The 27,238-nt window shown below is 40.7% G+C and overlaps 1 protein-coding gene across 2 annotated transcripts; it reads left to right on the plus strand.

The window, feature by feature from the left end:
* PRPF3 (pre-mRNA processing factor 3) lies at window positions 1-26,035 on the plus strand. Of its 2 annotated transcripts, XM_055312471.1 has the most exons (16): window positions 1-443; window positions 4,387-4,576; window positions 5,534-5,664; window positions 7,656-7,802; window positions 12,082-12,165; window positions 12,351-12,571; window positions 13,404-13,710; window positions 14,555-14,721; window positions 15,509-15,588; window positions 18,551-18,694; window positions 19,597-19,696; window positions 19,869-19,982; window positions 21,071-21,189; window positions 21,471-21,554; window positions 22,617-22,678; window positions 25,679-26,035. In XM_055312471.1, exons 2-16 carry the CDS (start codon window positions 4,432-4,434, stop codon window positions 25,823-25,825), a joined length of 2,052 nt encoding a protein of 683 aa, XP_055168446.1. In that variant the 5' UTR covers window positions 1-443; window positions 4,387-4,431; the 3' UTR covers window positions 25,826-26,035. The 2 variants fall into 2 exon arrangements, with proteins under 2 accessions (XP_055168446.1, XP_055168447.1); XM_055312472.1 differs by lacking the exons at window positions 1-443; window positions 4,387-4,576 and adding an exon at window positions 6,926-7,021 and having other exon boundaries at window positions 5,533-5,664.
* Window positions 26,036-27,238: the final 1,203 nt, after the last annotated feature.

Consider the following 27,238-nt stretch of genomic DNA (forward strand, 5'->3'; position numbering starts at 1 on the left):
GCCCGCCGTGGGACTCGATTCCAGGTCTCCAGGATCACGCACGCCCTGGGCCCAAGGCAGGCTCTCAACCACTGAGCCACCCAGGCATCCCAGAAGCCTCGCTTTTAGCGCATTTATTCACACTGTGAGTACTGCAAGCCCAATTTCTGCTTCAGGCAACATTAACTTCGCAGTAATCTAGTTACCAGATTTCGCTGGAGAAACCCAAAGACGCAGGAACTTTCATGCGCAAACTTTACTGCCCTGGCACGCATGCGCTCCGCCGCGGAGAAAGTAGCTACTACGGCTGCGCAGATCGGTGGCCCGGCCCTTCGCCGTCACATGTGGGGGACCGCGGCGTGGCGGCAGCTGTGGCGGTAGCGACGGCAGGCCGTAGGGCGGTCCGAGGGTTTCCGGTTCCGGTGTAACGTTCGGGCTCCGTCTCAGAGGCTGAAGTTTGTGAGGTGAGTAGTGCCCCGGGCCCTTTGAGGGTATCCTCCTGTCTGAGCAGCGAGGGCCGGGACTCAGCCCAGGGGGAGGACAGAGGCGGGAACGTTCAGTGGGAAGGAAGCTGAGAGAAGTACAAGGTTCTGAGGGAGAATGGGTTGGAGTGAGATTGTGAGGAGGAAAAGGGCGGGGGCGGGAAGGGGACGGGGTGGGGAGACTAGCTCTAAGATGAGGAGTTTGGGGAGAACAGGCTGGGGTAGGGAACCGGTCGGAGATGGCAAACAGAAGAATGGGAGTTGCAGGGGGGAAAGTCAGGTTAGCAAGGAAGAACACGGAGTAAGGAAATTTTTCAGAAGATTGGATTCTCCTACCTGCTCAGAGATCCTGCCTTCTTCTACTTCCACCCCCGCCCCGCCCGAGGCAGTTATTGTCGAACATTTGATTGGTGACAAAAAGCTAGTTACTGTTTGAAACTTTTATTTTTGCCCACTGACTGTTTAATTTCCTAGAGGATTGGGTTGAAGTTGAATACATTTGTTAGTATGGTACTTGAGCACACATTTCATCTGAAAGAGTGGTACGTCATTTGTTCTTTGGATTTTCAAATTGCTTACCCTTTCTAGCCCATGATTCAATTCTGGTGGAATATAAGCCCCATTAAGGCGAGGATTGTCTGTTCACTTGTATCCTCAGCACACAGTACACTGCTTGAGACCTAGTACTTATGCAGTGTTTATTGAATGATTAAGGATTATTTAGATATGGCAATTGGCTTCATTTTGTAAGACAAGTAAACAGGCTCAGAGGAATTACTTGCCAAATAGAGTTCGATATTTCAAATGTTCAGTGTGAACTCTTTCTTCACTCATTTTGGGGTCTGAATCTGCTTCTTTTGAGTAACGTACATTTAATATGTATTGATTTATACACTATACTGCTATATCATGATAGGTGAGTAGAGCTGCCATAGAATTATTCATATAACATGTCCCTGAGGCACACAAAATCTTTCACTCCTATTTTCAATTTTTTTTTTTTTATTTTATTTTATTTTCTATTTTTTTATGATAGTCACAGAGAGAGAGAGAGAGAGAGGCAGAGACACAGGCAGAGGGAGAAGCAGGCTCCATGCACCGGGAGCCCGACGTGGGATTCGATCCCGGGTCTCCAGGATCGTGCCCTGGGCCAAAGGCAGGCGCCAAACCGCTGCGCCACCCAGGGATCCCCACTCCTATTTTCATTACGTTAATCTACTAGCTTCCAGTGGTTATACCAAAATTAAATACACAGTTTAGCAACAGGTCTTATAGAGAATTAACCTGCCAAGAAAGTAGAAGTTAATTAGACCACCTTTTTTTTTTTTTTTTTAAATTTTATTTATTTATGATAGTCACACAGAGAGAGAGAGAGAGGCAGAGACATAGGCAGAGGGAGAAGCAGGCTCCATGCACCGAGAGCCCGATGTGGGATTCGATCCCGGGTCTCCAGGATCGCGCCCTGGGCCAAAGGCAGGCGCCAAACCGCTGCGCCACCCAGGGATCCCCTAGACCACCTTTTAAGAGAAAAAAGATGTCTTAAAATATCTTGAGGGGTGCCTGGCTGGTTCAGTCAATTTGGCATCTGCCTTCAGCTCAGGTCATGATCCCAGGATTCTGGGATCAAGTCCGGATTCAGCTTCTCCCTCTCCCTTTGCCTCTCCCCACCGCTCATATGTTCTCTCTCTCTCAAATAAAGTCTTTAAAAAATAAACAAAAAATCTTGAAAGATTGACTCTCAGAGACCCTGATTTGTAGCACTGCTGTGAGGAAGTTAGCTTGGAAATTGAGGTCAGTGCTGTTTATTAACTTTAGCACTTAGTGAGAAAATCAGGGAAATAACATTTTCTCTCTGCTCATGAGCTTTGCTATTTTTTTTTTAAGATTTATTCATGAGAGACACAGAGACATAAGCAGAGTCCTAGACAGAGGGAGAAGCAGGCTTCTCGCAGAGACCCCAATGTGAGACTCCCCAGACCTGGGATCACTCCCTGAGCTGAACACAGATGCTCAAATCACTGAGCCACCCGGGCATTCCGAGCTTTACTGTTTAACTAGGAGAGCAAAATGTAAACATGAATAATTTTGAAGAATTGCTAACTTGAGTAAATAATAAAAATTTGTTGTAGAGAGTTCTTTATGATAGTGTTTTCTCTGCTAAGCTAAAAGCTAAAAAGAAAGGAATAAAGATGTAAAGGGAGAGAGAGGAGTGCCTGGATGGCTCAGTGGTTGAGTGTCTGCCTTTGGCTCAGGTCATGATTCCACGGTCCTGGGATTGAGTTCTGCATCGGGCTGCCTGCAGGGAGCCTGCTTCTCCCTCTGCCTATGTCTCTGCCTCTCTCTCTGTGTCTCAAATAAATAAATCTTAGAAAGAAAGAAAGAAAGAAAGAAAGAGAGAGAGAGAGAGAGAGGGAGGGAGGAAGGAAAAAAAAAAGAAAGAAAGAAAGAGAAAAGGGAGAGAAAGTACATCCAAAATGAGGGTATTCTTTTCTGAGCTGAGGGATTAATTTTGTGAAGTCAACTGACAGAGATCTCATAGAACATAAAATGATCTGGGTACAGAATTTCCACAGGGATGACTATGACTACAGTGAAATGTGACAACATTCTTAGGTATTATGAACTTTATTGTTTTTTAAAAATTATTTATTTGAAGTAGGCTCAACACACTCTCAATGCGGGGGCTTGAACTCCCAACCCTGGGATTGAGAGTTGCATGCTCTACTGACTAAGCCAGCCAGGTACCCAGGATGATGAGCCTTTTTTTTTTTTTTTTTTTTTTTTAAAATAACCTGGTGGAAGGCCAGTGGGAGAGGGAGAAAGAGAATCCCAAGCTCCACACTAGGTGTGCAGCCCAGTGTAGGAATCTCAATCCCATAACTCCAAGATCATGACCTGAGCTGAAAATCAAGAGTCATATGCTTGACTCACTGAGCCACCCAGGCACCCCAGATTAAGAGCTTTATTTTATTTTTTTTAAGATTTTATTTATTTATTCATGGCCGGGGGTGGGGGGGAGTAGAGATACAGGCACAAGGAGAAGCAGGTTCCATGCAGGGAGCCTGATGTGGGACTTGATCCTGGGTCTCCAGGATCAGGCCCTGCGCTGAAGGCAGCACTGAGCCACTTAGGCTGTCCAGATTAAGAGCTTAAAAGAAATTATTTATTTATTTATTTATTTATTTATTTATTTATTTATTTATTTATGAATGATAGTCACACAGAGAGAGAGAGAGAGAGGCAGAGACACAGGCAGAGGGAGAAGCAGGCTCCATGCACCGGGAGCCCGACGTGGGATTCGATCCCGGGTCTCCAGGATCGCGCCCTGGGCCAAAGGCAGGCGCCAAACCGCTGCGCCACCCAGGGATCCCCAGATTAAGAGCTTTAATATTGGATGGCTTACCTGGATAAGCCCTCCTTTTTTTTTTTTTTTTTTTTCCCCATCTCTAAAAAGAAGGGAAACCTACAGGTCAAGGCTGAGTTAAGGAATAACTGCCTGGAAGTAGGAGGAATAGAAAAGCTGGTCTTAAAAAAAAAAAAAAAAAGAAAAGAAAAGAAAAGCTGGTCTTTGGGTAGGCTTTTTCAGTCTTGTTTTCAGGTTGTATGTTTGCCAATCTTTGTTATGATAGGATCAAAAAAGAAGCTAGAACTCATTTCTCAGACTGGGTTATTCCTGGGGTTTGCTTGTTTATTCCACAGATTTCACTTATCCACTGATACTTACTGAGTTAGGGTTACAAATAGAACGTAGTTTTTTCTGCTTTGAAGTATAGGTTTTAGGAAAAGTATTTGGCTTGAAATGAAGTACGAGAACTCACCTAAGGATTGAGAATAGGGGTGGAGATGACATTCTTGATGTACTAAATATTGCCTGGAACGGTCTTTTCCTATCCTCTAACAGAACTTTTTCCTGGTTTCTTTTTAGGTGCAGTACCGAATCCGATTTGAGCTACCATACTTTTCCTGAAGAATGGCTCTGTCTAAGAGGGAGCTGGATGAGCTGAAACCATGGATAGAGAAGACCGTGAAGAGGGTGCTGGGTTTCTCAGAGCCCACAGTGGTCACAGCAGCACTGAACTGTGTGGGGAAGGGCATGGACAAGAAGAAGGCAGCTGGTATGTCCTTTTATGAATCTTTGGACTTAACATACAGCATGACTGCAAATATTGATTTGAATTTCCCCAAATTCTCTATTGGAAGTATCTGAAAAAGATCAGGCCACATTTTATTTTCTCCTGCATTATAATGGAAATAGCCTAATGATGAATTTTGCTTTTTTTCTTATTTTTTATACTATTCATGACTTTTTTTTTAATTTTTATTTATTTATGATAGTCACACAGAGAGAGAAGCAGAGACACAGGCAGAGGGAGAAGCAGGCTCCATGCACCGGGAGCCCGACGTGGGATTCGATCCCGGGTCTCCAGGATCATGCCCTGGGCCAAAGGCAGGCGCTAAACTGCTGCGCCACCCAGGGATCCCTTTTTTTTTTTTTTTTTTTTTAATGCAAACTCTATGTCCAATGTGGGGCTTGAACTCATGACCCCAAGAGCAAGATGCCTGCTACCAGCTGAGCCAGCCCAGGCACCCTTTGTGATCTACTTTGAATTTCATACTGACTTCCTTTGACCAATGTATTGAACTGGCTAAGTTATATTTACTTAGGAAATATGCTAAAGTCATATAGATATATTCAGATTCAAACTGACATCTGAATATATCGAAGTCTGAAGAAAACAAGTTGAGGAAAGCAGAATTTGTTTATGGTAGTCCCCTATAGCTTATTCTTTGGGAAGAGTTAGGTGATTTTTCATCATAAACTTTGATGCTCAACCTGAATAGGTTGCTCTGGCCATGCTACTTCCTACTGCAAAAAATTCTAACTCTACTTTTAGCTCATAAGGTAAGGTCTTTCAGTGTAAAAGGATTTATGGGAATCCTACAAAGAACTAACGAAAACATTTCCCTCCCTCTTGGGGATAAAATTGCAGTGTTGGCGTCTGCTATATGCCTAGTATTGGACTAAGTACTCTTTATTTTTTCAACCCTGCCACCTCTTTTTATCCTGTCAGACCATCTGAAACCTTTTCTTGATGATTCTACTCTCCGATTTGTGGACAAACTGTTTGAGGCTGTGGAGGAAGGCCGAAGCTCTAGACATTCCAAGTCTAGCAGTGACAGGAGCAGAAAACGAGAGCTAAAGGTAGGTTACAGTTAACTATCTAATGAGCTTGGGAGTGTTTTGAATGGTAACAAAGTTGCTGAGCTTACCCGGCTTACACTTTGATATCCACTATTAGAATACATAATATTCAAGAGAGGTACTTAGAAGTCAAAGGAGAGAGGTGAACTTGTATTATCATCATCTCATGGTGATAAACCACCTAAGTTCATGGGTTGAAATATTCCAAGGAAATAATTGGTAGCTTTGTCCTTTTTCGTGTACAGTTAGGGTTTTGGTTCTTATGTTTCTTATGTCTCCTCCACTCTCTCCTTTGCTACTACCTATACATTGATTGCTTTAAGGTTTTATGCTTTGAATTACTTGATAACTAATAGATTGATTGAGAATGTGACTCCACAGCTATAGACCTCACTGTTGTTCCTTTCAGAGGTTTCTCTGCAATGGACCTGTAGATGGGATACCTAACAAAAATTATTTACTGTATGTCTTGAGAGCTTACTGTTTGCTGTATAGCATAGCATATTGCTGGTCATCTGGCCCCATGAGTGGAGTACTTAAAAGGACCATCATTACTATCTGACCTCCTTCATTTTTTATTCGGTAGTTGCTAATTTGTCAGGCTTTCTTTCAATATTAGCAGCGTCAAGTGGCTCATTTCTCTATATCTTTTCTGTCTCTTCCATTAAAAATGTCTTTTCTGTGACTCTCACCAAACCTTCCAAAGTTCATTTGATACCTTGGCTATCCTGTTGCTTTTCCTGAGGCACAAAGAGTGAATAAGCAATGTCTGCTGGTCCCTGGCCAGGCTGTGGAACCAGGAGAAATAGAGAATTGTGTGCCTTTTGTGTTTAAGGCATTGTAAGGTGTTCAGAGGAATGAGAAATAGGTCTTGCCTTAAAGGAATTTGCAATTGCGGGGGAGGGAGGGCACAATAAAATAAAGTCACAAATTATAAATAAAATCTAAGTAGCAGTTTCTTGTAAATTTTAGATCTGTTGACCAGACAGACTGACGTTGAATTTTGTTATGTTTAGGGGAGGAATGCTTGATCCACAATATACACAGATCTATGGAGTGAAGTTAATGCTATAATAGGGTGTGTGGCTATGAAAATGTTGAGGCATGCTGTGAATGAAGTGACTACATTGGGTGGGATTAATAAAAATGGTTTCTTGAAGGAGGTATCTAGATAGCCTTGGGATATGGGTCCCATTTTGGTCCATTCAAGTCCCCACCCCACACAATATATTATGGGAGAGTCCTTTTTCTTGAACTGTAGGAGTTCCAGGAAGCGCTCGCCCCTGGCCGAGGATATGTCCTTGCAAAACACGAGCCCTCCTAGTGAAGAGGGGATGTCACCCAAAGCCTACCACCGGTGTGTACATTTGCTTTTTCCCATTGTCCCTTCCAGTTGGCCACTCTTCGTCCTGTTAAATTCACCTTGCAAATTAGTCAACATATTTGAGTTCCCATTGTTTAATGAGAACAAGTGTTACTGGGGAATACTGAAGAAGAAAAAGAAAACCCCTGTCCTGGAAAAGCTTAGACTCTAGTTGGGAGAAAGTACTAACATTGAAAGACTTAACACTTGGCAAGCAGAATATCAGCAATGTAATTTTATGTAGTATGAACCCAGGTCTTAAATTCTAAGAGGATGTGAAGCAACAGTTTGATCAGAGTGGGATAAGATTATTAATGAGGAAAACTTCCTGGAGGAGGTGAGTTTTAGGCAGGATTTGGAACAGGGATATGAAAAGTTGAGGGAAAATCATTACAATTGTAGGTAGTAGCGTTTCTAAAGACTTTGAGATGGGAACATTTATAAGGACATGGAGATGAAATTTGCTTGACTGGAGTAGGAGAATGATGAAGTTGGGTGAGATGGTCCATTTGGTGGAGGGTCTAGAGGACTCTGGGAAAAGCCACAAAATGCTGATAGGGACTAGGATGATTCTTCCTTTGTCCCGTGGGCAGGGAGACAACTCTTATTTTGTCTTGGGTTTCCTTAGGAAGTGTTTGGTGATGACTCTGAGATCTCCAAGGAATCATCAGGAGTAAAGAAGCGACGGATACCCCGTTTTGAGGAGGTGGAAGAGGAACCTGAAGTGATCCCTGGGCCTCCCTCAGAGAGTCCTGGCATGCTGACTAAGCTCCAGGTGAGTAATTAGGAACTGAAAGCAGTGATTTTATGAGTTGAAGAAGCAAGAGATGCATGGGTCCAGATTCATTGTGACCTTAATTTGAATTAGTGTTTAGCATCGGGGAACTTTTATTTCCTGTTTTATGTTTTGTCATTTCTCAGTTTAACGAGGAGTATTCCACTGAAGACTATTGAAATTGCATTTACTCGGGTGCCTGGGTGGCTCAGTGGTTGAGCATCTGCCTTTAGTTCAGGTTGTGATCCTAGGGTCCTGGGATCAAGTCCTGCATCGAGCTCCCACAGGGAACCTGCTTCTCCCTCTGCTTATGTCTCTGCTTCTTTCTATGTCTCATGAATAAATAAATAAAATCTTTTTTAAAAATTGCATTTACTGAGTACCTATTATGTGGCAAACAAGGTGTATTACACATATCATTTGGCCAGTTGTGTACCTCATTGGATCATTGAGAAAATTCTTGAAGTAGGGACGCCTGGGTGGCTCTGCGGTTTGGCGCCTGCCTTTGGCCCAGGGTGTAATCCTGGAGACCCGGGATCGAGTCCCACATTGGGCTCCCTGCATGGGGCTTGCTTCTCCCTCTGCCTGTGTCTCTGCCTCTCTCTTTGTGTCTCTCATGAATAAATAAATAAAAATCTTTAAAAAGAAAAAAAATTGTTGAAGTAATCAGAACTCAGCTTGATGGCAGAGGAGAATTTCTAAATACAATGCAGAGACAGTATAACCCACTAAAATATTTTTTTAAAAAGATTTATTTATTTATTTTATGATAGAGAGAGAGAGAGAGAGAAAGAGAGGCAGAGATACAGGAGGAGGGAGAAGCAGGCTCTGTGCCGGGAGCCCAACGCGGTACTCCATCCCGGGATTCCAGGATCGCACTCTGGGCCAAAGGCAGGCGCCACACTACTGAACCACTCAGGGATCCCCCACTAAAATAATTTTAAGTTGACTTAAAATTGTTGTTTTTTTAAAGATGTGATTTATTTAAATTTTTTTAATGATTTTATTTATTTATTCATGAGAGACACACAGAGAGAGAGGCAGAGACACGGCCAGAGGGAGAAGCAGGCTCCATGCAGGGAGCCTGATGTGGGACCCAACCCCAGGACTCCAGGATCATGCCCTGGGCTGAAGGCGGGTACTAAAGTGCTGAGCCACCCAGGGATCCCCCAAGATGTGATTTATTTAGAGAGCATGCGCAAGTGAGAGAGGAAGGCAGAGGGAGAGAGAGAGAATCCCAAGCAGACTCTGCTGAGGTCAGTGCAGGGCTCCATCCCAGGACCCTGAGATCATGCCCTGAGCCAAAACCAAGAGTCAGACGCTCTACCAACTCAGCCACCCAGGTGCCCCGACTTTGTGTTTTTGTTTTTAATAGGAATTATCTATATCTTTAGAATGGACTCTCTTGGGGTGCCTGGGTGGTGCAGTTGGTTAAGTATCTGTCTTCAAAAAAAAAAAAAATATCTGTCTTCGGTTCAGGTCATGATCTCCGGGTCCTGGGAGCAAGCCCTGCATGGGGGTCCCTGCTCAGCAGAGAGCTTGCTTCTCCCTCTCTCTCTGCCTATCCCCGCTACTTGTGCTCTCTGTGACACTCTCAAATAAATAAATAAAATTCTTAAAAAAAAGAGATTAAAGTAAATTTTTAAAAAATATTTATTTAGTCATGAGACATACAGAGAAAGAGACAGGCAGAGACACAGGCAGAGGGAGAACCAGGCTCCATGCAGGGAGCCCGATGTGGGACTCGATCCCAGGTCTCCAGGATCACACTCTGGGCCGAAGGTGGTGCTAAACCACTGGGCCCCTGGGGCTGCCCTAAATTAATTAATTTTTAAAAATGGGCTCTCTTAAAACAATTTTGATACTAGCGCACCTGAGCAGCTCAGTCAGTGGAGCATACAACTCTTGATCTTGGGGTTGAGTTCAAGCCCGTTGTGTGTAGCGATTACTTAAAAATATAAAAAAATTAAAAATAAATTAAAAAAATGAAATAAATATATAGAATAAAAAAAAGGAACAAACAGGTTTGATACCATATAAACAGTAAATACTTCTTCAACCATTTAAGATTTCTTGGAAGGGAAATAGAATATATACATATGCATATCAGTGGGTGAATGGTGAATGAATTTTTTTTTTTTTTTAAGGTGAGGGAGGCAGAGGGAGAGAGAGAGAATCTTAATTAGGTTCCATGCCCATTGCATCTCCTGTCACCCAGCACGTTGCTTGTCTCTGGGCTTAATCTCCTGGCCCTGAGATCATGACCTGAACTGAAATTTAGAGTTGGACTCTTGGGGCACCTGGGTGGCTCAGTTGCTTTAGCCTCTGCCTGCAAATTCAGGTCATGATCCCAGGGTCCTGAGATCAAGCCCCACATCAGGCTCTCTGCTAGGCAGGGAGCTTGTTCTACCTCATCCTCTGCTTGTTGCTCTGCCTCCTTGTGTGTGTGCGCCCACTATAAATAATGAATGAATGAATAAATAAATAACCTAAAAAAAGAGGGAGACTCCTAACTAATTGAGCCACCCAGGCATCCCTAAATTTGCTTATTTGTATCTGTAGATGATAGTTCTGCAAGGAAAGAAACTGATAACTGGTGCTTTATGGAGAATAGAGGTGGAAGAAATAATAATATACCCTACTGTACTTTTTTGCATTTTGAACTACTCAAAAGAAATATTAAGAAAGTAATTTTACAGGGGTTCCTGACTGGCTCAGTGAAAAAAGCATGTGACTCTTGATCTTGAGGTCGTGAGTTTGAGCCCCAAGTTGGATGTAGAGATGACTTAAATAAATCTTGAAAACAATTTAAAGTAAATTTTAAAAAATAGAGGGGCGCCTGGGTAATTCAGTTGGTTAAGCCTCTACCTTTGGCTCAGGTCATGATCCCAGGATTCTGGGATCAAGCCTGGCATCAGGCTCCTTGCTCAGCAGGAAGTTTGCTTCTCCCTCTCTGCTGCCTCCCTGCTTGTGCTCTAACTGTTTCTTTTCAAATAAATAAGTAAAATATTTTTTTTTTAAAGGTTTTATTTATTTATGACAGACACACAGAGAGAGAGAGAGGCAGAGAGACAGGCAGAGGGAGAAGCAGGCTCCATGCGGGGAGCCCGATGTGGGACTCAATCCCAGGTTTCCAGGATCACACCCCGGGCTGAAAGCAGTGCTAAACCGCTGGGCCACCAGGGCTGCCCTAAATAAGTAAAATCTTTAAAAAAAAATCTTGAAGCACCTTGACACAACAGTGTCTTTTTTAGAAAATTCAAGAGTTACTTGATTGTATTCTCAGAGTTTATCATTGTCATATTCTTTAGAATTCTTTTTTTTTATGATTTTTTATTTATTTATTCATGAAAGACAGAGGGGGGGGGCAGAGACACAGGCAGAGAGAGAAGCAGGCTCCATGCTGGGAGCTGATGCTTTAAAATTCTTCTAAAAGAAGGGTTTTACAAAGGCTAGGAAGCAGGTCTTTGCTTTGTTGTCTCCAGTTACCCAAAGCAGAAATTCTTAAAAAGTAGGATAATTTGGGGCACCTGGCTGGCTCAATCAGAAGAGCATATGATTCTTGATCTCAGGGTCCTGAGTGTGAACCCCATGTTGGATGTAGAAATTCCAATTAAGTAAATAAACTTAAAAACAAAAAGTATGATAATTTGTGTGGATTCTGTTTTGAATGTTCATAATAGCCATATAATATAGGTACTGTTTTTACCCTTTTTAGACAGTTGGAGTTTAGAGATTAAATACCATGTCCAAAAAAAAAAAAAAAATACCATGTCCAAGGTCACACAAGCAGTAAATGGGAGAGTTAAAATTCAAGCTCAAGTTTCTCTTAACCTGAGCCTTTCTTTGGTTTTAAAGATTTCTTTATTTTGAGAGAGGTGGGAGAAGGACAGTGGAAGAGGGAGAGAGAGAGAATCCCAAGCCGACGTAGGGCTCCATCCCTTGATTCATGAGATGAGATCATGACCTGAGCCAAAATATGAGTCAGACACTTAAGCATCTGAACTATCCAGGCAGCCCTTAACCTGAGTCTCAATCATCAAATTTATGTAAACGTGCCAATCCTGCCACAGAATGATGGGTTGAAAAGTTTCAATGCCCAGTGTAGTAGGCTTATCTTTACTAAATATTCTAGCCAGTGGTACGAGCAGAATATGATGGGTTCATTCGAAAACTTTTAGTTCTCTAGACCTGAAAGCCTTTTGCATTTAGGAACTTATGCAGGAGAAATAAAAAAGAGATGTTAACAGTTTTTCAACTTTTTTCCCATCGAGCACAGATCAAACAGATGATGGAGGCAGCTACACGGCAAATTGAGGAGAGGAAAAAACAGCTGAGCTTCATTAGCCCCCCTACACCTCAGGTATTGTGCCCAGGTTACTCTGAAAAGAAGACTCTGTAGCAAAGCATTTCTTGCCATCCACTCATTTGAGAGTCTGGAAGGTTACTGCACGTTCCACCCCACAGTCTACCAGAGTGAGTCTGTGTGTATATATGTGTAAGTGACCTATCTGATTCTTCTGATTCTGACTTCTTTTTCTCTAACAGCCAAAGACTCCTTCTTCCTCTCAACCAGAGCGACTTCCAATTGGCAACACTATTCAGCCTTCCCAGGCTGCCACTTTCATGAATGATGCCATTGAGAAGGCAAGGAAAGCAGCTGAACTACAAGCCCGCATCCAAGCCCAGCTAGCACTGAAGCCTGGGCTCATTGGTAATGCCAATATGGTGGGCCTGGCTAATCTCCATGCCATGGGCATTGCTCCCCCGTGAGTATCTGTTTCATGGAACCCCTTTTTATTGCTGAAGCTGGAGCAATAAATACTTTTGAAAGTGAAAACAACAACTTTGAATGTTATTGATCCTCTTCTTCTTCCAAGGAGCCTACATCATTTCTTACAGTTTCATATTTCTTACATATGTTTAATACCAGTTGAGGGACACCTGAGAGGCTCAGTGGTTGAGCATCTGCCTTCAGCTCAGGACATGATCCCGAGGTCCTGGGATTGAGTCCCATATTGGGCTCCCTGTGCAGAATCTGCTTCTCTCTCTGCCTATCTCTTTGTCTCTCATGAGTAAATAAATTAAAATCATAAATAAATAAATACTAATTGAATTCTTTTAGCTTCCTTGTTGCAGAATTTATCTTTTTTTACAATTGGTAGAACTGAGGTTAAGATTATTCATCTATTGTTGGAGCTAGGAATAGAACCAGGTCTCCTGGTTGCTAACTCCAGAGCTATATCCATTAAACCACAGTGAGTTGATACCAGATCTGAGAATTCTCTACAATTGGATAAAGATGATAACTATTTTTAGCATGTACAGTTGATTTGGCATACTATGTCTGACTTAGAAATTCAGGAGTGAAATAGAATTACAAATTCTCGTCAATGTAATTTCAATTCATTTCATCAGACTATAGTCTGTACTCAAATATTTAGTCTGATGTTTTCAATCAGAGTGTTACTATTCACTGATGAGCTTATGTTCCCTAGACTTGTGTAACCTATTCTCTTTGTTGGATTCGACTTGTTTTGTTTGTTTTTGTTTGCTATATTGTCCCATATGGCATTTATTTATTTGTGCACTATTTCTCAGGAAGGTGGAGTTAAAAGATCAAACTAAACCTACACCACTGATTCTTGACGAGCAAGGTCGCACTGTAGATGCAACAGGAAAGGAGATTGAGCTGACACACCGCATGCCTACTCTGAAGGCCAACATTCGTGCTGTGAAAAGGGAGCAGTTCAAACAACAGCTGAAAGAAAAGCCTTCAGAAGACATGGAGTCTAACACCTTTTTCGACCCCCGAGTTTCAATTGCCCCTTCTCAGCGCCAAAGACGCACTTTTAAATTCCATGACAAGGGCAAATTTGAGAAGATTGCCCAACGATTACGGACAAAGGTATCTGGTTTAGAATATAACCTAGAACTTCAAAGAAGTTAGGGGACAGAGGAAATTTAATACAGTCCTAAAATACTATCAATTCAATTCTCTTAAGTTTTAGGCAGTTAGATACATAAGTAATAAAGCAATGACTAATTTTTAAAAACTTCATTTATTCCTGGAATATTTGATTTTTAGCTGATTTGTCTTCTTAATTACATTCTACTTATGTGAAAAGGAAAGTTTGAAAATTCACATATAAACAGTGGAAGGAGGTTATGCCTGGGTGGCTCAGCAGTTGAGGACCTGCCTTCAGCCCAGGGCGTGATCCTGGAGTCCCGGGATCGAGTCCCACATTGGGCTCCTTACATGGAGCCTGCTTCTCTCTCTGCCTATGTCTCTGCCTCTATCTCACTGTGTCGCTCATGAATAAATAAATAAAATCTTTAAAAAAAAAATAGTGGAAGGAAATAATTCAAAATGCTCTGAGTGACTGAGGAAAGCTAGCCTGTTAACATTTACTGCAGATAAATAACTCCACACGTGAAGAGTTAAACTGACTATATATTCAGTGAATTTTGCTTCTTGTTTTTATCTTAGAATGGGGTTTTCATAAAATGCCAATTTTTGTATTTTGCTACAGGTACACACTGGGGTGAAAGGTGGTGATGAGGGTAGTTGCATGTAAATCAACTAAGGATAAAATAAAGTAGAATGGCTCTTCAGAGTTTTCAGAAATTATGAATTCTTTGCATTAGACATAAACAGTTCAATGAGGGTGCTTTAAAATTTGGGATTCTTTAATGTCCTTGTTTTCTGTGACTCTGGTTTATCTTCGCATCTTGGTTTATCTTGTCTTTAGGCTCAACTGGAGAAGCTGCAGGCAGAGATCTCACAGGCAGCTCGAAAAACAGGCATCCATACTTCAACTAGGCTGGCCCTCATTGCTCCTAAAAAAGAGCTAAAGGAAGGAGATATCCCTGAAATTGAGTGGTGGGACTCTTATATCATCCCCAATGGCTTTGACCTGTGAGTTTGTTAGTTAATATTTTTTTTTAATTTTTTTTTAATATTTTTTAATAAGGCTAGAATTTTATTGGGAAAGATGATACTCATGCATTAAGTAAAATCTTAAAATCCTGAGGAAATAGGTAACCATACACAGGCTTATGTATTGGTGAAGAATATGTTGTATAGGTTTCTTTAGTTTTGGGGGTTAACAGAGGAAGGAATAGGCACAAATCTAAAAGGGAAAGGATGTAAATTTTGTACTTGCTTTTGTTATACATAATTATTTGTTTTCCTAATGATTTTTTTTTTTTTTTTTTTTTTTTTGCTACTTATAATAGATTTTTACATTTCTTAAAGATCTGGTCCTAGAACAAGGAGGAAGGATAATTGATTCGGGAGAGAATGGTTAAGAAACATTTGGAGAGCTTTAATTATATCTGTTCTGTAATTCTGATACATGGCTTTAAGAGACCGTGTCTCAGCCTATCTCCTTTCCCTTCTTTTGTCAACCACTGTCCCAGGGAGTTCTTGTTATTTGTTAGAGAATTTTACATCCATCAGGGATGTTAGGGTAGGAAAAAGGTTGAGAATGACTAGTGTGGAGAGTATGTCCAACCTTAGTGGGACCCAGTTTTCTCATCTTAAAAATTATGTGTAATATAATTACATGTTGTAGATATGCAAACACTAAAAACTGCTAGAATGCATTGTGAAGAGTGCATTTTTTCATTGTGTTTCTGAGACTCCCTCTCTTGGAATTGTCTCTACCCACATATCTTGTTTTCCCTTTTTCCTCCAATTTTAGTACAGAGGAAAATCCCAAGAGAGAAGATTATTTTGGAATCACAAATCTTGTTGAACATCCAGCCCAACTCAACCCTCCAGGTAATGTGTAGATTACTCAACTAAGGTTCCAGTTAAATAGAACTTCATGTGATAATGGACATGTTCTCTACCTGTGCTGTCCATATAGTAGCCACTATCTACTAGTGACTTGAGCTCTTGAAAATTGGGCTGCACTAATAAAACTGAAAGACTGAATTTTAAATTGTATTCAATTTTAATTAATTTCAATTTAAATAGTGTATGTATCATGATCTTAGGGTTGTGGGATTGAGCTCTGCTAGGTATGGAGCCTGCTTAAGATTCTTCTCTCTCTCCCTCTGTCTGATGTGTTTTCTCTCTCTCCTGTCTCTAAAGTAAATAAATCTTTAAAAGTAGATAGAATATGTGGCTATTGACTATAATATTGGACAGTGTGGCTCTAGAGCACTGAGGCTTAATCCAAAGATAGTTTCACTGATATATATTACAAGTTAGGTTTTATTTTTTTTTATTTTTTTAAAAATTTTTATTTTTTTTTTAATCTTTTTTTTTTAATTTATTTATGATAGTCATACAGAGAGAGAGAGAGAGAGAGGCAGAGACACAGGCAGAGGGAGAAGCAGGCTCCATGCACCGGGAGCCTGACGTGGGATTCGATCCCGGGTCTCCAGGATCGCGCCCTGGGCCAAAGGCAGGCGCCAAACCGCTGCGCCACCCAGGGATCCCTTAAATTTTTATTTATTTATGATAGTCACACACAGAGAGAGAGACAGAGATATAGGCATAGGGAGAAGCAGGCTCCATGCACCAGGAGCCCGACGTGGGATTCGACCCCAGGTCTCCAGGATCGTGCCCTGAGCCAAAGGCAGGCGCTAAACCGCTGCACCACCCAGGGATCCCACAAGTTAGGTTTTAAAAAACATTCTTGGGGTGGCTGAGTGGCTCAGTCAGTTAACCATCTGACTCTTGATCTCATTTCAGGTCTTCATCTCAGGGTTATGGGTTTATTTATTTTTTTTTTATTTTTTATTTTTTATTTTTTTTAAAGATTTTATTTATTTATTCATAGACACAGAGAGAGAGAGGCAGAAACACAGGCAGAGGGAGAAGCAGGCCCCATGTAGGGAGCCCGATGCGGGACTCGATCCCGGGTCTCCAGGATTACACCCCAGGCCGCAGGTGGCGCCAAACCGCTGCGCCACCAGGGCTGCCCTTATTTTTTATTTTTAAAGATTTATTTATTTGTTTATTTATAAGAGACACACAGAGAGAGAGAGAGAGAGAGAGAGGCAGAGACACTGGCAGAGGGAAAAGCAGGTTCCATGCAGGGAGCCCGATGTGGGACTCGATCCCAGGTCTCCAGGATCACACCCTGGGCTGAAGGTGGAGCTAAACCGCTGAGCTACCCGGGCTGCCCAGGGTCATGGGTTTAAGCACCACATTGGGATCCACACTGGGCATGGAACCTACTTTAAGAAAAATAAAAAACATTCTTATCTCTGACTCCCAACTCCAGTCTTGTGTACTTTTACTAAATACCTGCCCTTTTTTAGTCATCTTTGTCTTTAGCCTTTCTCTCTATCATTTTTGTAGCAAGGGCGTATTGGCTCACTCAAAAGAGAAAGGTTTTAGTTGTGGCTGTGTTTTTAACTAGCTGAATCCCTTGGGTAAATCACTTTGCACACAGAACTTTCTCATAAGTAGAGATAATATTAACTGTTATACCTTCAAGAGTTATATAGGTCATAAAAGATTTTTATACTGATCAGATTTGGGATGAATAGAAAATATTTCAATTAGTAAATTTGGAAAAATAGATTAAGACCTTGAGGTGTTACAATGTATGATAATCATTCAATATTAGTTAATCAGAGTATACTTAGTTGTCATCATTGTGAATTATTAGAAGAACATGGGGGATTTTGTTTGTTTTAAAAAGTGAGTGGTGCCTGGGCAACTCAGTTGAGTGTCTAATTCTTGATTTCACCTCAGGTCATGATCTCAGAATCATGAGATCGAGGGGAGCCCTACAGGCTCAATGGGGAGTCTGCTTGATTCTCTCCCTCTGCCCCTCCCCCTACTAGCATGTGTACAGAATCTTTCTCTATAAAATAAATTAACAATTTTTTTTAAGATTTTATTTATTTATTCATGTGAGACACAGAAAGAGGCAGAGACACAGGCAGAGAGAGAAGCAGGCTCCACACGGGGAGCCCGATGTGGGACTCGATCCCAAGACTCGAGGATCACGCTCTGAGCTGAAGGCAGAAGCTTAACCACTGAGCCACCCAGACATCCCTAAATAAACAAATCTTTAAAAAATATTACTAAAAGATTGAGGACACACCTGGCTGCCTCAAATCAAAAGAGCATGAGATTCTTTTTTTTTTTTTTTAATTTTTATTTATTTATGATAGTCACACATAATGAGAGAGAGAGGCAGAGACACAGGCAGAGGGAGAAGCAGGCTCCATGCACCGGGAGCCCGACGTGGGATTCGATCCTGGGTCTCCAGGATCGTGCCCTGGGCCAAAGGCAGGCGCTAAACCGCTGAGCCACCCAGGGATCCCAGAGCATGAGATTCTTGATTTCAGGGTTGCGAGTTCAAGCCCCACTTTGAGTGTAGAGATTACTTAAATAAACTTTTAAAAAATAATAATAATAAATAAAATTTAAGAAAATTAAATAAACTGCTTTGGGAGTCCAGAGGATTTTCCTGTAACTCCAAAATTATAAATTTCATCTTGGCCCCACCTAACCTAAATACTCATGCAGAGCAACTAGAGCAGCTCTAATTTTGTTTTCTGTATTTGCTACTTTTCAGTTGATTAAAGGGTTCACCTGCTTCAAGAAAAAACAAGTTAGAACACTTATGAAAGATAAGGATGCTTTTAAAAAATGTAACATACTACCATTATCCAACTTAAAAATAGCAAATTTCTTTTAATGTGAGTGATTGATTGTCACCTACCTTCCTCTAATGGGCTTCTTCCTTTTATACTTTCATTTCTCTACCTCGCAGTTGACAATGACACACCAGTTACTCTGGGGGTATATCTTACCAAGAAGGAACAGAAGAAACTTCGAAGGCAAACGAGGAGGGAAGCACAGAAGGAACTACAAGAGAAAGTCAGGCTGGGCCTGATGCCTCCTCCAGAACCCAAAGGTACATATCTTGGAGGCAAAGAAGAAAGGGTGGTACATTGGTTTATCTCTGTATTTCTAGAGGAACTTTTACATCTTTCTGTATTTGGGTGCTTTTTGTTTTCTCTGAATCATTCATTGATTTTTTTCTTCCTATTCTAAATTTTCTACAATCTTGTTAAGACAGGTCATCATATTCGGTGTAGAGGTCATTTAAGGTTTATTTGTAAAGTGTAAAAATATATAACACTCTGATCTTCCTGGAAGACTAATGGTCTTGAAATTCATGAAGATAGTAGTTATAGTGTTTGCATAGAGTGTTTTGTACATAACTCTTAATATTTGAAAAATGAAAATACTGTTGAAAGAAACCTTCATTCCTGTAGTTTCCATTATCACTTAGTAATATTTGAGCACTGTTATGTGTAGGATCTTTCATTAAATGCTGTGATCAGGGGCAGCCCGGGTGGCTCAGTGGTTTAGCGCCGCCTTCAGCCCAGGGCCTGATCCTCTAATGGGCTGGAGACCTGGGATCAAGTCCCACATCTGGCTCCCTGCATTGAGCCTGCTTCTCCCTCTTCCTGTGTCTCTGCCTCTCTCTCTGTGAGTCTCTCATAAATAAATAAAAATCTTTATTTAAAAAAAAATGCTGTGATCAGAGTGAAAAATACCAAAGAAATTAAAGTTCCTTATCTTTCATAAATTTGCAAGCAGTGTAAATAAATGTATACCAACTATATAGATTGTGTGACCTTCCACAAATACTGAGTTAATTGGATGGGCTTTTCAAGGTGTAGGGGTTTTTGGAGGAAAGAAACTTGGAGCAGAGATTTGAAATAGGTAAATAGTTGAATTGATTGAGAAAAGGTGACAGGTTATCCCAGCTGGAGAATTCATTGTTTTCTATCCTCTCTCCACTTGCAGTGAGAATTTCAAATTTAATGCGAGTATTAGGAACAGAGGCTGTTCAAGACCCCACGAAGGTAGAAGCCCATGTCAGAGCTCAGATGGCAAAAAGACAGAAGTAAGTGCCATGGGATTGGGTGGAAACCCGGGCAAGTACCTTTCCCAGACTCTTCTGAGGGGATCCATATTTGGAGGGAGGGGAGAGTCCTCTGTTGCTCTCTCTTTCCCTCAGCTTTGCCTCTGATCTTCAATGCCTTTCTCACTTGTGGATGTCCTTCCTGTCACGACAGAGCGCATGAAGAGGCCAACGCTGCCCGAAAACTTACAGCAGAACAGAGAAAGGTCAAGAAAATTAAAAAGCTTAAAGAAGACATTTCACAGGGGGTACACATATCTGTATATAGGTAGGTGTCCAAACTGGGCCAGCCTTTGCCTTAGAAATACCAAAAACTTTTCCAAGTGCTTGAGGCAGAATCACTGTGGTCTAACATCAGTCCCTACTCTCTTCTATGACCTCAACATGAATCAGGAGCTAGTAAATCTTTTATAATGAGGGAGGGTTAAAGACTTACTGTTCTATCTCTGAGAGCTTCTCAGTGAACCAGTACTAGTTCTGAAGAATGAAAGAATGAATGAATGAATGAATGAATGAATGAATATACCTGGTGAGACCAACATATGAACTAAGGATCATTCTCTTTGTGAAATATAAATATAATCTATTTCTTCAGGAAGCATCAAAAGTTTCTTTCTTCAGTAACTATACTCTTATTCTCATGTATTGTAGTAATCCTTTTATTCCCACTACAAAATACATTTTGCACATTGTAAATATTTTCTACCTTCTTGTTGATTTAATGTCTTCATTTTATTTTTATGTTGAGTACATGTGTACCTTCCATTTTTTAAAAGTGCTCTTGTTTAATAACTAGTTCTTTATTATGAAAGTGATACATTATTACAAAAGTAATGAATATTTAAGAATTTTTTTTAATATAACAATATAGAAGGCCTTTACTGGAAAAAGTCCCTTTCTTGCTCTCTGATCCCTTACTGCTTACTATAGATAATTGCTACTAACAATTTTTTGTAATTCTAGAAAATTCTAGAAATTTTCCATGCATAGCATTCTGGTAACTTGACACTATAAGCATCTAGAAGGCAAAGAATTTGTTGATCATTACACTGTCAAGAACAATTAGTTTGCAAGTACTTTTGGATAGTGGTAATACCTCTTCTTTCTTAGAGTAAATTTTGATTACCTGCTATTTGTTGTATGTGTGTACAATACTGGTCTTTGAAGTATAAGACAGTGGAGTTACTTCAAGACTTACTGATTCTGCCTTTCTTTCAAGCTTTAGTGTACATGCTTACTCCAGAGGCTGTTGTTTGTAGAGAGAAAACCATTGTGGAACATCTGTTTATTTGCCATTCCATTCAGGCAGCTACTGATGCTAAAACAAAAGCCATAATTAAACTTTCCCTTCTCCAGAGTTCGAAATTTGAGCAATCCAGCCAAGAAGTTCAAGATTGAGGCCAATGCTGGGCAACTGTACCTGACAGGGGTGGTTGTACTGCACAAGGATGTCAACGTGGTAGTAGTGGAAGGGGGTGAGTCCGAAAAAACTGAGGGAGACTGTCCCCACACAACCCTAGGCCTTGAAATGAATAGAATGGTGGGGAAAAGGAGGAGAAGATAAGTGTTTTAGAGTCACACCTAGGTATAACGTCCTGGGTTTCTGTTTCTGTGTTTATTGGAATAGAAGAACCTAAAACGTGGTTTCCAAGATTGCAACTACCACCTTAGGGTCTGAGTAACAAATGAGCTCAGAGGTTCTTTCTACTTCATCATCTTCCACCATTCTGGCAAAATTCTCCTTCTCTGTTTCCAGGCCCCAAGGCCCAGAAGAAATTTAAGCGTCTTATGCTGCATCGGATAAAGTGGGATGAACAGACATCTAACACAAAGGGAGATGGTGAATGGGGGTTAGAGGGGATTAAGTGGGAGGTGGGGATGGTACTCTGTCCATTCATCTATTCCCTCCTACTGAAACTTGATCACTACATATTGTGGAGGAATTTTAGAAAGACTTGTTTGGACTATGAACATAGTAGACATTCATAGAGTTTTTATTATGTGATGATATGTGTGAGGGTTAGTTATTCTTCTGCCTGACCTTTAAGGCCTTTCTATTAGCTGGTTTCACTGTCTGCCTATATTTGCACAGGTTATGGGCATATATTTAGTTTGTGAAATTTAGCAGGCTATGCATTTATATGTGCATTGTCAATATTATATTATTTTAAAAAAAGTTTTTAAAAATTTTTTAAAGGCAAAAAATAAATATACAAATATATATATATATATACACACACTTTTCTTTAGCCCAACTTTATATAGATATAAAATAAAAAATATAAAATGCATGTATATATTTGATACTTCCTGTTATTCTTCTATCAATATTCATTCTTACCTTCTTTGAAGCCCTGCTTTAGCAATAGGTGCAGAAAACCTTACTTTTCTTAATTTTACCTAACTTTGCAGACCCTCTTATGTTTTTTGTCTTTATTTTTGTGCCCTACTTAAAGGACAGTTTTAAACTGATCTATATTTTCTTTTGCTTTGCAAGGTTTCTAAGATATTTTCATTTGGTTTATCTGTCCTTCTTCATTAGATTAGAAACTCCTTGATAAGGGACTCTGTCATGTTGGCATCTGAAGCCTTGCTCTCTCAAAGTGCTTAGGACAACTTTTTATTAACAATAAAAACTTGTTAATTGCTTGTGTTTTATTTATCTCCTTATTCCCAGTACCTGATGCAGCTCTTGATATATTGTAGTGCTCAGTAAATGTTGAGTTTGAAGCTTTCAGTCTAATTTGGGGGAAATTAAGATAATACAAGACATTTGATCCTGATATATGGCAAAGGAACATTTAAAAGAATTGGGGTAGCCTTGAATACTCTTTGTTTAGAACCTAAACCTTGGTCTCTAGTGTAAGTCTAGAGCAAGATTTAGCTATATTGTCTTTTCCAGATGATGAGGAATCTGATGAGGAAGCTGTGAAGAAAACCAACAAATGTGTACTAGTCTGGGAGGTAGGTGATTTTTTGTTAAACACTGAAGCAGACTGTTAGCTAATTCCTGGTTGTTTATACCATTCTAGTGGAGCAGTGGAATGGTACAACCACGCAATTACTGATTCCTTAAGTAATTCATGTTTCTTTTTGGAACCCATGGTAAATGTTTGGCAGCAGATTCTTCCTGATTATATTTTAGTGAAATTGATGAGTATATAGGATATGTCATCTGGGGAAGAGTATGAAAAACTGGTGGAAAGAATACAAATTCTCTACCAACTCGTTTATTTCACAGTCACAGATATGAGACGTGGAAAGAGGGAGATGAATCATTGTGAGATTTTGTTTTGTTTTGTTTTGGTCTGGATATAATGAAAGAAGTACTAGACTTAACAATATAAAGTTGGGAGTCTGGGCATTACCACTCACTAGCTCTTTAACTGGGCAAGACACTTAACATCAATTACTGTTGTTTTATCTACAAAATGTGGATATTCTTTTCTCTTTGTCAGTTTTTTCTGAGAGCAGGATTAGATTACTATGTAATAGTGCTCCGTAAAATGGAGCTTGTTTATGGTTATACAGTTCCCTCATCCCTGAAATCTTAGTGAATCAGTATTAGTTCTGAAGAATGAATTAATGAATAGGCTTATTCAGGCCAATATGTGAATTAAGGATTGTTCATTGTTTGTGAAGCATAAAATACCATCCTGTTTTTTCCAGGAAACATTAAAAATTTCTTTCTTGGGGCGCCTGGGTGGCTCAGCGGTTGAGCGTATGTCTTTGGCTCAGGGTGTGATCCCAGGGTCCTGGGATCAAGTACCCCATCAGGCTCCTCACGAGGAGCCTGCTTTTCCCTCTGCCTGTGCCTCTGCCTCTCTCTGTGTGTCTGTCTCTCATGAATAAATAAATAAAACCTTTAAAATTTTTTTTCTTTTTTTTTTTTTAATTTTTATTTACTTAGGATAGTCACAGAGAGAGAGAGAGAGGCAGAGACACAGGCAGAGGGAGAAGCAGGCTCCATGCACCAGGAGCCCGATGTGGGTTTCGATCCCGGGTCTCCAGGATCGTGCCCTGGGTCAAAGGCAGGCGCCAAACCGCTGCGCCACCCAGGGATCCCTTCTTTCTTAATTATATTCTTGATGTTTTGCAGTAATTCTTTTATTCCCACTCCAAAATACATTTTTTTACATTGTAAATATTTTGTACCTTTATGTTGATTTAATGTTTTCATTTTATTCTTTTATGTTGAGTACATACATATCCTTTTTTTAAAAAGTACTGATGTTTAGTACTAGTTCTTTATTATAAAAGTATTACATTATTTTAATAGTGGTGAATGTTTATTAAAATAAATTCTAGGGACGCCTGGGTGGCTCAGTGGTTGCGCATCTGCCTTTGGCTCAGGGTGTGGTCCTAGTTCTAGGATTGAGTCCCACATCGGGCTCCCTGCATGGAGCCTGCTTCTCCCTCTGCCTGTGTCTCTGCCTCTCTCTGTGTCTCTCATGAATAAATAAATAAATAAATAAATCTTAAAAAAAATAAAGTTCTAATAACACAGAAAAGCACTTAACTGAAATTGTCCCCTTCCAATTCTCTGATTCTTTAAGACCACTCTTTATAGGCAATTGTTACTGTTCTTCATGTATCCTTTTGTCTTATCCCAGACTCCTCTAATTAATGCATACAAATTAGGCCATAATAACCATAATACCCCACCTGCATATTTAAGAACCCAACCCCTACATCTCTTCCAATTTCTCTTCCATTTATCTCTAAGAATCCACAGGAATTGTATCTCAGGTTCAGAAATAAGCCAGGTTCTACTCTAGCTTCTTATTGGAATTTGATCCCTGAAAGCCTCTTGAGGTATACTTTATGACTGCTGTTGCTGCTGGTACCTTTGGTGAGAACGTGGTTACACCCAGTACTGTATATTTTTCTATTGTAATTTTCTTCAGGTACCTCCCTCACTGCTCCCATTCCCCTCTTTAGCTCACCCTTATACTATTCTTGGTCAGTGGGCCCCACAGCCTTCTGCTTGCATACAGGACCTCACTGAGTCTTGTGGAAAGAGTCCTTTCAGCCTCCAGTTCTCTCTCCTTAAAGGCTCAAATCTAGGCCTAGAGGTGCCTGGTGGGCCATTATTCATCCCATTTTACCCAGATATCAGAGCACAGAATTCCTCATCCTCCATTTGGTTAAAAAAAAGACCTGAAACCTTTTTGCCAATAAATTCATGAAGACTCTCGTGAACATCTAAGGGAGTGGAGGTTTAAATAGCTTTTACCATAAACTCATGCTCAACTAGGCATATTGCTATGAAAATGTTATTAGGTTATACAGATTCATTTATTTAAGAGTTGCCTGGGTGGCTCAGTCAGTTAAGTATCTGCCTTTGGCTCTGGTCATGATCGCAGGGTCCTAGAATGGAGCTGTGTGTGGGACACGGAGAGTCCGTTTCTCCCTTTCCCTCTGCCCCTCCACCTAAGTTGTGCATACATGTTCTGTCAAATAAATAAAATCTTTAAAAATAATAAAGATTCATTTATTTGTTTGAGAGAGTCGGTCTGTGTGTGTGTGCATGCACGCAAGGGGAGGGGCAGAGGAAGAGGGAGAGAAGCAGACTCCCTGCTGAAAGAGTTAGCTATAACTGATTTAAATTAGAAATTGCAGTGTTGGGACGCCTGGGTGGCTCAGCAGTTGAGCGTTTGCCTTCGGCTCCGGTCGTGATCCCGGAGTCTGGGGATGAGTCCCAGGATCAAGTCCTGCATAGGACTCCCCACAGGGATCCTGCTTCTCTCTCTGCCTATGTCTCTGCCCCCCCCATCTCTCATGAATAAATAAACAATTTTTTTTAATTGCAGTGTTTTAGGGCCCTGGCTGGCTCAGTAGTTGGAGCCTACAGCTCTCAATCTTGGGGTTGTAGGTTGGAGCCCCACATTGAGTACAGAGATTACTTAAAATATTTTTTATAAATTTACAGCATGTTTATTAAAGATTTTGTCTCTTTCCCAGGGTACAGCCAAAGACCGGAGCTTTGGGGAAATGAAGTTCAAACAGTGCCCTACAGAGAACATGGCTCGAGAACACTTCAAAAAGCATGGGGCTGAACACTACTGGGACCTTGCGCTGAGTGAATCTGTGTTGGAGTCTACTGACTGAGACTACTGTGAGCCCTTGCCTCCCCTCCTGCCTTTGTCTCTTCAGTCCTCTTATTCTACTTCCCAGCCCAGTCCCACTTGTGTGTGTGATCTCAGAACTGTGCCAAGCTGACATTGGGACAAAGGAAAAACACCTTAGTCCCTTCCCCAGTCAGCCTGGTGCTGCCCTTTATTCCCCTTATGTGCATATGATTAAAGAGTTATTTTTAAAGTTGGTATGATATTTTTCACACACTTATAGGTATTGGAGTTTCGGTCTTCGGATGATCTTTTCTCCCAACTTCTAGAAATTGCTGTGGAAAAAGAAAATTTTATCACTGATATCTGTGTATATATAAATGGATGAATGGGTGGGTGGATGAATGGATGAATATGTATTTTTGATGTCTAATGGAAACTTCTGACCTCATCTTGGAACAAGAGTGATAAATACTGTTTTCCTGGAGCGGAGTGAAGCAGAAGGTGTTAAGTGGGTAAAAGAGGGTGGAACAAATGAGTGTCCATCTGTTAACCTTCAGTAAAGTCACAAGGTAGATTACCTCTGATCTTGGCTAAGTAATCTTAACAGGAAGTCATTTCCTCAAGCAGGTTTATATATGAGGTGTGTTGTGGGTGAAGTGGGCACAGGGAGAGTCCAAGGAGGACATTATGGGTCAGCTTGTAAAATGGAATAGAATTCAGGAATTTAGTCTGTTTCCTCTCTTTACTAATTAAAAAAACGAAAGAAAACCTTTTTCTAAAAAGCAATGTGTAGTTTCTTTTTTCTTTTCTGAAGAATCTAAGTTTGATTCTGTTTAAGAATTTAATGCTTCTGGTTTGATTTTAGGAGTATTTAGGTCAGCATAAGTATCCATTGGAATCCAAAATTCTTGCCACATCTACACTTCCATTTCATGTTGCCTGTTGAGGACATGGCTGGAAATGCATTGAACACAGGAGCCATTAGTCCTCCCATAAATTCCTGTAGTTTGAGCTTACCACAAAGTGGTGTTGCAAAATGGATATTTGATCAGAAGTTAAAACATTCTGTGTTATAAAATTAACCCTTTTAAAAAAGTTAAGTGTTGGGACGACTGGGTGGCTCATTGATTGGTTGAGCGTCTGCCTTCAGCTCAGGGCGGGATCCTGGAATTCCGGGATCAAATCCCACATCAGGCTCCCTGCATGGAGCCTGCTTCTCCCTCAGCCTATGTCTCTGCCTCTCTCTTTCTGTGTCCTATGAATAAATAAAATATTTTTTTTAAAAAGTGTTTCACGTCCTTGTTAGAGTTCCAATTTTTTTAAAAGATTTATTTATTTATTCATGAAAGACACAAAGAGAGAGTTTGAGGCAGAGACATAGAGAGAGAAGCAGGCTCCTCGTAGGGAGCCCAGTGTCCCAATGTGAGACTCGATCTCAGGACCCCAGGATCAC

The sequence above is a fragment of the Nyctereutes procyonoides genome, unplaced genomic scaffold (genome assembly GCF_905146905.1).
Source record: "Nyctereutes procyonoides isolate TBG_1078 unplaced genomic scaffold, NYPRO_anot_genome, whole genome shotgun sequence".
Classification (NCBI taxonomy): Eukaryota; Metazoa; Chordata; class Mammalia; order Carnivora; family Canidae; genus Nyctereutes; species Nyctereutes procyonoides.